The sequence below is a fragment of the Rhipicephalus microplus genome, chromosome 3, assembly GCF_043290135.1.
Source record: "Rhipicephalus microplus isolate Deutch F79 chromosome 3, USDA_Rmic, whole genome shotgun sequence".
Lineage (NCBI taxonomy): Eukaryota > Metazoa > Arthropoda > Arachnida > Ixodida > Ixodidae > Rhipicephalus > Rhipicephalus microplus.
Window position 1 is genome coordinate 154,230,991 of NC_134702.1, and position 12,716 is coordinate 154,243,706.

General features: G+C 43.3%; 1 protein-coding gene across 1 annotated transcript in view; it reads right to left on the minus strand.

The window, feature by feature from the left end:
* LOC142803972 (LIM/homeobox protein Lhx1-like) overlaps positions 1 to 12,127 on the minus strand; it is a 194,709-nt gene extending 182,582 nt beyond the window's left edge. The window contains exon 1 of the mRNA XM_075890367.1: positions 11,848 to 12,127. Coding sequence (XP_075746482.1) covers positions 11,848 to 12,023 — 176 coding nt within the window. The 5' untranslated portion in view covers positions 12,024 to 12,127. The remainder of the gene's footprint in view (positions 1 to 11,847) is intronic.
* Positions 12,128 to 12,716: the final 589 nt, after the last annotated feature.

Consider the following 12,716-nt stretch of genomic DNA (forward strand, 5'->3'; position numbering starts at 1 on the left):
ATGCATATGTAAGTGCAAGGTGTGTGCGAATGCATGCGTAAGTCTTTGCACAAGTTTACGATGACTTCAAATATAGTTGAAAGCATTGCTGAACACAAAAATATTTAGCATAATCTTCACATTTACCGCGGAATAAAAAGCTATGCTGTTTAAAAGTGGGCGCGGTCATTGATGCTTGGAAACGTGATGCTCACCATGACGACCCACAGCACATAAATGCACGGGAACTAGTGCTTTCTTTGGGCTTTGCTGAGTTAACATACGGCTAAAATAATGTTCTAAAACCAAAAAGTGCGTCTTCAAGGCACTTAATTGCTCCTTTTTGAGCATATGAGAGATGACGAGGAGAAACAGTTCCAAAATAACTACCAGAACATAACACTTCGAAGTTCTATATGTCAAGACAAATTAACAACGCAAAAAGAGGAGCGCGAAAAAAGGAAAGTGGCTGCCCCCCCCCCCCCCCAAGGTATACGAGAGCCCCAAGTCTGTCTGTCCCTCTGTCTGCCTGCCTGCCTGTCTGTCTGTCTGTCTGTCTGTCTGTCTGTCTGTCCGTTCGTCTGTCCATCCGTCCGTCCGTCCGTCTTGTTCATGGTACAACGTTTGAACTTATAAATCCCATCCAAAAGAAAAAAATCGACATTAACCCATGTGTATAGGACAACGTCACAAGAGAATTCAGTCGCGTTTCTCAGAAAAAATGTTTCTTAGCTGATAAAAAAATTCATCCGGAACCGGGGATCAAACCTGCAACTAAGTGCTTTCTTCAGACGGTCGCTCTAATAACTAAGATTATACGAGGGATATAGTGATCGGCAACGAGACTGGGAATCAATCGATAGCTCTCCCCTTTTATGTGGCATTACAACGAAAGATTTACAATATGTAACATCTATGTACTTATAGTTGGATGCACGTAAAACACCACGAAGAAAATAACTACAGCACAACTATACCTATTTGAGCAACTATTCTAATGATAATAACACCGGGGGTTTTACACTCCCAAACCTTGACCTCATCACGACAGACGTCGTAGCGGAGAGGCTCCGAAAATGTGGACCATCTGGTGTTCTTTAACGTGCGTTGCCGTCGCACGGTGTGCACAGGTATACATTTTGCCCCCATCGAAATGCCACTGCTATATACGTATACGGTCGGGATCGAAGCCGCGACTTTTTGACTGTTTATTCCACGGAGGCGCATGTGAGAGATCATCTCTAGAGTTCTTCCAAAGAGATCGAATACGGCCCATACAACAGAAAACGAGCAGCTGACATTCTCGTAGTTCAATGTACTGAACGCTTATAGTCGCACAATATTTTCGATAGCATTGCTCCGAACGACAATGGCACGGATGATCAGACAAGCATGCAGCGCACCACATGTCGGCAGCACATCTGTGCTTTGAAAAAAAAAAAGAGAAGTCCTCGCATTATGCACTTGCCATATGGTTGCAGCGTGCCGATGTTCGCACAAAGAACACGTGTACGGGGAATAAACCATAATCAGGAAGTCAACTTCCTGCTAATGTAAACTGCGTGCCTGTGCCTACAGTTGGCCCGATTATCGGGGCACGGCCGGAATATGCCGTGAAGGAGTAAAACGCACCTGCTTTAGGTTAATAAAAAACTAAACAAAACAACGCATAAGCAGTTTTATACTTTCCGCTGCAGTTCCAGCTAGTCAGAAGTTTTACGGAGCAATCTATGGCACACAGTGTACAAGTTTACTGCGCTCAAAACTAAACGGTCGAGGTCGAACATAACGTGACCCATCTTAATACGCAGATAATGTCCCGAAACCACGAGGCTTGTTTACTAGCGAATTCATCGTGATTAGGGCATGCCTCCGCAATCGACTTACTGAATTTGACACCTTGTTTTGTCATTTCATCAACGATTGTCGAGCAACAAAAAGCCTATATTTTATTTTAATTTCTTTCTTGAACAAACCGCGGCGTGTTTTACGTGCTAAAACATGCGATATTATTTTCAAATACGTGGGGACGAACCCTGATTCAGTTTGACCGCCAGTTGTGGTTTCTTAACGTGTAATTAAATTTAGCGGCTCATTCTTCCTAGCGCTGCCAAGCAGAATAATTGGGATTAATCTACGAAGCTTGATTCAAGCCAAAGAAAGCGCGTCTTATGGCCGAACACGCAGCCGTACAGTGCGGATCGATCTCAGCCGGAAAGGGATACACGTCACAGCGTCTTCCCTTGCGAACAACCAAACCGCATGCTCAGGCTCATAAAGTCGTCACCGCGTCACACCAGAACAAAAGCATGGATGAGTGACGTGATCGAGTTTTGCTCGGACTCCAAGGTTGGCATCGGGAGCACCTCAGAGTGCTTTGAGCTGGAGCCATGTGGGCTGCGAAAGGACCAGCTGAATGCAAAGCACTTGTTTTCTAAAAGCTGAGTGCTAGGAGCCTCACCAGAGCGCTCTAGAGCAATCGAAAGCAACCATTCGAATGTACAGCTTAGAGAGATAAAGGGTAAAAAAAAATGCGATAAAGCTTTCGCAATTTCGCGTAATTTGAAAACAGCCCAAAAACTGCCCATTGTGAACACGCTTCAGTGTGTGACTTGTTAGAATATAAAATTATCCCGAGCATGCCCGCAAAATAAACGACATATACTTTAGGAAGCTTTGCAGCTTTCGCAACACGCCAAGAAATACTCTAGCAATCCATACACGCGCGTCTTGTCTTGTCTTGTCTCCTAGGAGATCTTGGCTCATACCCACATGGGGGATTGGCCACACTGTACCTCATAAAAGATCATTTTTTACAACGCTTGCTAAAAAAAGAAAGAGAAATTAGATAGGAACAATAATAATGTTCGTTTGAAAAAACGTGAAAAAGTGCAGAAGAATGCGATAAACGCGCGTGTTTTCGGAAAGTTTGAATGGTATACAAACGTCACTAAAGAGGGAAAATAACGAAAAACCGCCAAGCGCGCCGTCACAACGAAAGATGGAAGAGCGGCCTCTTTACAGGTTTTTTAAAACAATTTTTGGGTAAATGCTACAAGCACATGTGCACTTGCTGCTTACCCACTGTATACGCCATATTAAATCATGAGTTGTTTTTTTTTTTGCAGTAGGCCGGCATTGATGACGATGACGATGATGCCTAAACATGGCTCACACTCACTCAGGAAGATCAGTCGAGAATCGATTACCTCAGTTATTGAGACATATTCTGTAGAGAATATTTATGAAAAAAAAAGACGTACGTAACACAAAAACAGTGCAATAATTGTTTTCAGACCAGGCGGTATAGTCATTATCCATACTACAAATGAACTTGGACAAAAAATAATAATGTTTAAATAAATTTTTATGTTAAACCTTTGCTGCACTAATAAGAGACAAATAGCCAATCAAAGCCTAATCAATTTCGTTTCGTGAAGGTATAAACACAAACAGCCTCAAAAGTGCTTTTGTGGTTGTAGCCCGAAGCCGAAGCACAGCAGAAAAGTACGTTCTCAACTGTCAGCCCGAGAACGGCATAACAAGAATCCCTTTTTCTAATATTCTGTACGGGCTACATATTGAAAAAAAAAATAATGTATTGTTTCGGTTTCTAAACAGCTAAGGGTTGAGTATAGGGGAGATACCACCAGACCAGCCCTGTGTTAATACAAATTTAACGAGGGGACACGACATCTTAGTCTACTTCTTATGATTTCCAACAGTCTATAGCAGGACAACGCTGAATTTTCCACGGAAACTTTGAATGGCTCAACTCTGTCCGTGACGTTATTCATTCCATGCACATCTGCACGAAGTGAAAATTTTCCGTATCTTAGAGCACTTATAGTGGCCATTTCAGGAAGGACCGAAAGTGCTGAAATATTTAATGCCACTTGTGCTATTTCAGTCATTTCATTTCATTTTAACCCACAATAATCTGGTACTCATACTATAGTACTCATACAGCTACTAAAATTATAATTTTAGTAGCTTCAGTTGTGGGGTGACCAGAATAAGAAACGCCTTTAAGGCCATTGATTTGGATGACGCTGTAAGCGACGTACAGACAGAGAAGAAGTAGGTAATTATTACAATATGCATGGGCATTCAAAGATAATTTTCAGAATCATTGCCAAGAATTCTGCTGCAATAACGCGGCTAAAGTCCGGCAGCCCAATGAAAAAGACCAGCCAAGCAAACGGGAGTATATCCCTACACCTGGCTTCTTTTTCCGTCATTGAAGCATCTGTGGCTATTATATTATAGTTGTTTCCACGTGTGCAAGCTAATCTTGATGTCGGCTGTTTGAGACCTTGGATGATTGTGATTTGGGCTTTTAGGGGAAAATATAATCGTATTCTATCTTAAGATTTTAGTTTGATACATTAGCAGCAGACACATTTCGTATTTTCACGTTTATTCTGTACAGTTGTTTCTGAACAAAAATAATCCGAGGAGTTCCAAACCGAGGCCGATGGGCAGAAAAAAAAAAGGAGACTGAAGCATGTATAAAATCATATTTAGACCGTCTTAGCAGATAGCTATGACACTTTAAGAATGTCTGAACCGTCAGAATACTGAAACAACAAGGCAATGTGGGCAATCACACTTCCTAATACATAACGTTGGTATTTTTTAATCTAGGAGACACAAGCGCAAGGCTTCTCGTTCCAGCATAACCAGAGGCTTCAGTTTGTAAGCAAGGCTGCCTGAGAACATTATACACACCCGAATTCAAACACTGGTCCCATATACACTTTGTATATCATCACCAGTGTGGTCCTCGGTAATCCATATCGACGGCTGCTCAGTCAGCGAAGAATGCCTATAAGGCACGTTATGCTTTAAATGCAATGCTCTTTATGTGGGGAGTCCAGTTTAGCTTGCCATTATAAATTACTCCCAAATATTTAAGCGACTCTGCCGGTGGAATGGGCGTTCATAGCGTATAGTGAAATTGAGGTGGGATCAGGTAAAGAGAATATCAACAATGCTTTTTTATTTACATTTATTGTCAAGCTGATTGCCTCGAGTCATATCTCCAGCATATTTATATATGTGTGTAGTTTTTGATACAAAGAGCATATGTCACTATCTGCCTCAAAAATGTAATACCATATTCATATGCAAACACCTTCACGTCCTCGCAATTCGGGATTGAGCTCTTTAATTTGTTAGGAAGTATTGGCGACAAGACAGTGGCCTGGGGGACATCGTGAGTCAGCTTGAACTTCGACAATGCGCAACCATCCTTAAAGAAATGAAATTCACTTTCCGTAAGAAATTCTCTCACGGACGCAATTATATATTTTGAAAAATTTTGGCTCTGTAATGTTTCCAATAAAACTGAGTGTTCCACACTCTCATGTGCTTTCACTATGTCTAATGTCACTGGAGTAGCATGTTGTCTTCTTTTACCAGCAAGGTGAATGCGGCTTTCTAAGTCTGCGTGTGCACACTATGTTGAACAGCCCACTCTGAAGCCAATTTGATTTCGATTTAATATAAACATTCTCCCGTTCACTACACTATCCTTCATTATTCTTCGGTGAAGCGTGGTATCCGCTACACATTTGCAAGAAATATTGATATATAGTCATTGACGACGATGAAGAATCATGCTCGAGGTGGGTATGCACCACAGTTAATAAGTGGTCAGGAACAAGCTTATGTAATAGGTTGGAGCATTGGAGGACCCACTCGTTACACAATTAGCATTGTGTGACGCCTGGTTGTTTCTTTGCTGTTCTAAAACACTTTATTACTCATAATAACGCAATTCCTTTCCCGAGATCAAGCCTGCCAAAGCCTTGAGAACAAGTTTCAAGAACCGTCGTGGCTCGGTGCTTTAACAGTGCTTGAAGGCCGTAGTAATTGTTATGTCATGGTTGTTTTCTATTGTTGTATATTTATGTTGTCCCCCGAGTGTGAAGTTCAACTGTAAACAAAGGGAAAAACCGGCGTGGCTGAGTGGTAGAATACTGAGCTCGCCCTCAGGGTACCCAGGTTCAAATCCCATGGTGTCCTTAATGTTCTTTATTTACTGAGATTTTTTTATTTCGTGCAGTATAGTGGTTACGGACACCGACTGCGTCAGCGGTAGACAATGACGGTGCCGCACGCGACCCTTGTGATGCCAACAGCTTTCGTTGTAAAAGAAAAAAAACACGCTTTGCGAAATGCATGGTGTAGGACAAAAACAGTTTTTACATTCCATTCACAATACATGATGTACCTATATAACAAATAAAAATAAGAAGACGAGTATATACGCTCATTTTCTTAAACCTGTCATAAAAACGGAAACAATCAAGGCGGAGACATATAGTGTTATATAGTTGACACCGGCACAATGCGTCACGGACGCGTGCACGGAATGCCATTGTTACGTGAGCGGCTATACCAACTTCGCGCTGCAGGCGCACCACGAACATGATAGATTTGACAGTCATGGAGCAACAATCTAACTTGGTGATCCGAACACAAAACAATGTGAAGAGCAGCAATCGAAAGCATGTTTTCAGCCTGTGCGCTAAATAAGACGCGTCGAAGTCATGTACAAGCTTTTGTGCGAAATATTCCTGTAGACGAGAACAAGGCAATTAAAGCTGGTCAGATTGCGAATGTATTTGCATGCCGGGGTATATGCTCCCACGTATGCAACGGGTGCGTCGCGAGGAAACCATGAAACACTATATCGGTGCGGGTAGTGGTGCGTCGGACCGCAGTAGCTTTAGATTACAGCGTTTAGTTATATATGCAAAAGGAATCAGAGCGCTATTCGAGTAAGTTTCCAGGGTTCAATCAAATAATTGTAATACCAGCGCTAAGAAGACAGGACGAAGAAAGGACGTAGCTGATAAGTTCATGTTTCCTTCGAATAAACTTTCAGTTGTGATTGCAGTGATGGGTGTGTCGCCTCTATGTCTTGTTTTCTTGTTCTGCGCACCGTTCCCGTCATAAGTAAAATGACACAGACCACGGTGCTGTGGCATTATACTCTTGTCTTGATCCTGTCTATTTAGTGCAGCTTTTGCATTCGCGATCATGAACCAATTAGTCCAAATGCGTAGCACATACACTAAATGTTTTCCGGAGAACCTGCGCAGTTACCCCGAAAAGGGCTCTGTGCTCCTTGAAAAGAACAACGCGAAAGATTTCACATGGCACGGTAAGGAGGGGCACTTTCAATTTTGCGAATTAAAGCGCCCGTCTTTTGGGGGTAACTGCAGGAATGTTTGCACCGTGTGCAAACGGCCCATCGAGTGTGGTGTAGTGGTTAGTGTACGCTCGTGCTGACTTTGTGATCATGAGTTTGAATCCCGAGAGTTTGCTGCAAATTTCTCAAAATTTATTTTTGGATGTGATGCTTGCACATCGATTGTACATTTACTGAAATGCCTGAACGCACTACGAAATACTGGTTAAGTCAACTAAAACCCGAGTTTTCTCTTGCACGAAATAACTGTATGTGTGCTCCCTTGAGGAGTAACCGTGAGAGCAAAGTTACCCCTAAAACGGTTCAATGAGTGTGGCAAGTTAGTTACTCCTCTAAAGGAGCAACCTATATACCTCTTTTCCTCCTTTACTCTTAAAGTGTATATGGAGTTGTATTAATCCGCCTGCAGCCACGGAGTGGACGCGTCCCGACCGACAAGAGGCGTTCGTGTAAACGCAGTGTATACCTTCACTTCGGCTCCACTTCACTTCACAGGACTCGAAGCGCTTGATCACATCGTGTTGATATTAACGAAAACTATTACACTTCCACAGTGAGGAAGCGAGAAGTTTCTTGCAACCTAATGTTGCTTGTCAGGGAGACTAACATCGAGAACGTTTTTCACAATAGCGCAGGATCGTAATCACTTGAATTTTCACGATTCGTCGCGGTATCGTGCGGCGGAATTTCGAGCGTATTGAACGGACGTACATTCACATTCCATTGTGAAATTCTAATAGTTTGATATACAAAGGTTGCGTATAGGTGGTAAGAGGCACAAAAGTGCGAAATAAGAAAACAGTACTGTTTCATAGCTTCCAGAAACGACATGGCTGATTCTTCATTTAGTTATTTCTCTTCAGGTATATGCACAACCTTTTAAGTGCGCGCTTGCCCTTGCTGTTTCATAAAAGCTGGTATAGTATCTCGTATGTATCAGAGAAACGAAAACAGCATAATTTCGGGAAAAGTGTAGCTTTACAAATGCTGTCAAAAGCTGTCGTAATAAAATTTCTAATATTTTAAATGAGGATTCTTTTGGCGAACGCGTTATGAATTGTCCAAACGCTGATAAACGGCATATATTTTAGAGAGGAAGAAAGAGAGAGAGAGGTTTTCGATGTCATAAGGATTTGAAGGGGTTCTGAATACCCCGAAATTTTTGCTTGCTTTAAACTGTTCGGGTGATATATACTTCAGTGCTTACGCGCTTTCACGTCGACCACCATTTGACAAGTTAGCCACACATACCCCCCCCCCCCCCCCGCTTTGTCCGTTTCGTCATGAATACCAATGCAAAAAAGTACAAGAACCAACCTTACTCATTTACGAACAGCAGCAATATTGTGCGACAACTTTTGCTGCCTAAATAGCAACACAGGCATAGTTCGACAACTTGTTCAATGAAAAGTTCGGATAGAAGTTCACAAAACGTTCGTAATCTGTAATGCCTGCAGTGCAACTGTAGCGAGATGAACATTACAAAAAGTGCGTGCACTTGTTGAGTCTAGTATATATGACAATGCGCCGCACAATTTATTGTTCAATAATATGGACACTGCATGTGTGGTGCTGATTTGTCGAACAATACAGTGCGTTGACACTTTGCCACAAGGCGAGTGGACGCTGTTTGCTGCTACACGCAAGAGCTCGTTTATAAATGACAGTGTAAAACTGCGAAGCGCACGTATTCTGCTGGAATCCAGCTACGGCTACTGCAATATATGATAAAACGTGACGGGTAATACAAAGATCGCTCTGTGTGGCTCGATCATCATTAACTAAGATGTGGATGGACGTTTACAGGTACGTAATAATTTATTTTATCATTCTGTTTTGGCTTATAACCATCAAGTGAAGAGCGAGCATGAAAGCCGATGTCCGCATAGTATTCGCCAAATCGGCAAATAGCGACCACAGAAAAAGTGTTGCGAAGAAGTAAAATTTTAGCATGTAAGAGCACCACTTCTTCATTTCTTTTAGCGTTGCTATGAAACGCTGCACCATTAGCTCGTAAAGTGTTAAACGACGTTTAATGAGTGAGTGAAACAATTCTGTTGACGGTCTAGCAAAAAGAAGGGGGGGGGGGATTTTTTAGATCTGTTATTTCAGTGCACCCTGAAATAAGTGAGTGCAATGTGTAGATTTGATTTGCTGGTAGCCCATCCGAGAACGAGGGACGCTTGTTATAGCGGCCAGATACATCGCTATCGTATGTACATGGGAAGGAAACATTCATGATAAGCCGATATAAGCGTACACCTTGAAACGCACTTGAATAAGCAGGAGGGCATCATCAGAATTATAATATTGCGTCAGAAGCGAATCGTATCTCGAACGCTCATATGTCATACGGCGGTGTAAAAAAAAGTAAAATGAAATTATATATCAAAAAGTGTTGCAGCGTTAGCTGCTCAAGGAAAATATGCAAATTGCATCATAATTCATAAATGTAACATCTGTGGCGTACTTATCAACATGAACTGCGATTATAAGCATCTCGGTCTTCATTTTACTGGATCGATTACATGGAGCAAACACATGGACACGACCACAGCAAAAGCCAGTGGAATGTTTTACATTGTTCGCGGGAATTTCAAACAGGCGACACGTCAAATGAAGGAAACTTTATATTATTTTGCAGTTCAGATCCGTACTTGATTATGCATGCGTAATATGAGGCCTTCACCATCACTATATATTTTAAATAGAATAGAAAACCTTCAGAACCAAGCGGCAAAATTTGTTTTGAATAATCATAGCCCCTAGCGTTTCACAAATAAGGGTCACTTTGGGGTGGAACCTGCTACGTGTACGTAGACATAAACTATGGCTTAAACTATTGCCCCAGACATATCGCTCTAACACAGGTATCAATCATCATGACTACCATGTTCACCACCCTATACACATCCACTCGCTGTGATAATAGGTAAAAGATATCTACCTTCAATGCACGTCTAACACTGTTTTCCACTCATTCTTTCCAAGAACAATAGGAGAGTTGAACAGCTCAACTGGCAACTTAGTAAATATGTCAAAAATGATTTATTCTTTTCTATGCTGTGAAATTGTTCTGGCATTATGTATATTCTATACGTGTATTGTAAACATTTTTCTTGATCGATACTTCCATTCTGATAAATCTGGCGGTGATTTTTTTGTATGTGTTTATATGTATTTGCTAAGCATTGTACTCTACTGATTGTTCTTTTTACAGGTTTTGCACCCCGTGCCTCAGTAATAGCAATGCAGGTAATCTGTAAATAAGTAAATGAATAAATAAATATGGAGTTATTTTTCAGTAATAGAAAAAAGAGCCTCTTCACCATTGTTTAGCCTTTTAGTTTATAATGTTTATTATAATTTCAATGATGAAGAGCCCGTTCCGGCGATTAAGATAGAACGGATTTCACGTAATTTTCAACGGATGCGAGCTTTTACAATAAAACTGCACGTGACAAAGCCCATGCTTTTTAAAAATTACGAATGAGTGGTCGAACAAGCATGCACTTCGTGGACATGCTGAAATGGGCTCTGGTGCACCTATATATAGAAGCGTTTCAATTGTATTTAAGTCTCATCGTTCGAGAGGCGCACATTACTCGGCTTATTTGACATCTCTTACACATTAGTGCGCCGTGACATGGCGTTAGTGGGAAGGCGTCTTAACCAATACATTTCCATACACAAAGCTGTTTAAAACTTCACAGTAGCTGTATATGCTTTCAAGAAGATTTGAAATACAAATAATTTCAATGCCTTCTCAGATATGCGGACGTTAAGTTGAAGCTTTTCGCCAGGTGAACGGTCAAAAATGTTTTGATAACGCCATTGTTTGCTCTGGCTATAGTATACGTTGAAAATCATAAAAATATGTCACTTACATACGAGAACCCTTTCATACAACACAAACGCACGTTCCGCTGGTTCCTATGTGGGGTGAAATGAAGTAGTGAAAGGCGCAACAAACGAGGGCCATCGCCAATGTCCTGCTTTCCAAACAACTTTGCAGCTCACCGCGCGAATGAAAAGCCTTACCCTTTGTTAGGCTACCTTGCAAGACATAAAGTTTGCAGTATAGCTGTGCAAGCAGCGGCGCGTTTTAGATCTTCGTTAGCTATTTTTCTCATTTCCCAAGTCTGTTATGACAGAGTACTCATGAATTCACACCACTTTTTTATAATCACTATATATCTACTATGCGCGTTATTGTTCTAATAACCACGTCATGTCGCGAGGAATTTTATCTCTAAAGAGAAAATATAATATTGGCTCTAATCAACAGGCTAAAATTGAAATTATGCCAACATGACTCTAACAGAAGACGATGGAAACGAAAGTATGCGAGCTACAGTCCTAAACTGTCCCGTTTCAAACCCTGAGTTCTGCCCCGCATTCATTACTGAGAAGTGCAAATTATGATGATGTACTGGGAAAGAAGTTTGTCGCAAGCATTGACGCTGTCCTTGCATGATGTTTTGAAGTAAGCGCACGGCTTATAACTTCCCTGCCTATCTGTTCGGGTATTTCAGTGAGAAGGACTGAGAGAGTGATGTTGCAGCCTGCAGCTTCTCTGTATTGCGCCCGCATCATGCTCACAGTTCCCTCTACTGGTTATGACAAACGGATGTGTTATTACTCACTTGAAGAAGTCATTCCGACAGAAGAGCTTGCCATCCCTGGAGAAGCACTTATCGGTGAGGTTGCAGCGGCAATCGCAGCACTGGACGCACTTGGTGTGCCACGATCGGTCCAGCACGTTGAGCAGGAACCTGTCCAGGATGGGGCGGTCGCAGCCCGCGCACTGCACCATCTTCATGGCGGCCGCCGCAGGCCCAGCGCCCGCCGCCCGCCCCCGCCGGCGAGTCACGGTGAACGCCGCACACGCGCACCCGTTGAAGAATCAAGCGCGCACTACGCGGACGAATGCTCTCCGAACAGCAGGCGCGCACGCCGCCCGAGAGCACGCGTCGACTAAACGGCGTGCAAAAGCAGCAGAGCGCGCTCACCGACTACAGCTGCCGCGCTTGTGCGTGTTCGCGGCGTGCTTTTCCCTCCACCGGACCAGGCACCGTGCGCGCAACGCGGAACACACTCTGCGCCCTGCTGCAGTGCCGCCACCGCTCCACTCCACCGGTAGAGCGCCACATTTCCGAGGGGGTGGAGCGCGCAGACGGGCGAGGCGGGGCTACGAAGCACCGCCTCGTCGGGTCGACCGGCCAATGGCGTAGCTGTCGTGCAAAGAAACGCCGAGAAGCGCGCGCGCGCGCGCACTCCCGAGCGCGCACGTGAACGAGCGACTGCTCCGGGGAGCCCGCACTTTTCGAAGGCGGCGGGTGCGCTCTTTTCTTCATTTTTGCGCGCTCGGAGCGTCTCTATTTTCTTGAAGGGCACTTTTCCTCCTGCGCCGCTCGTGCCTCCTCTCCTTGCTGCGCCTCACCGAGAAGAGGTTGGCGCTCGCGTAGCGCCGCAGGCTCGCTTGGGCGCGCTCTGTTGGCGGCGGCTGCTTCCC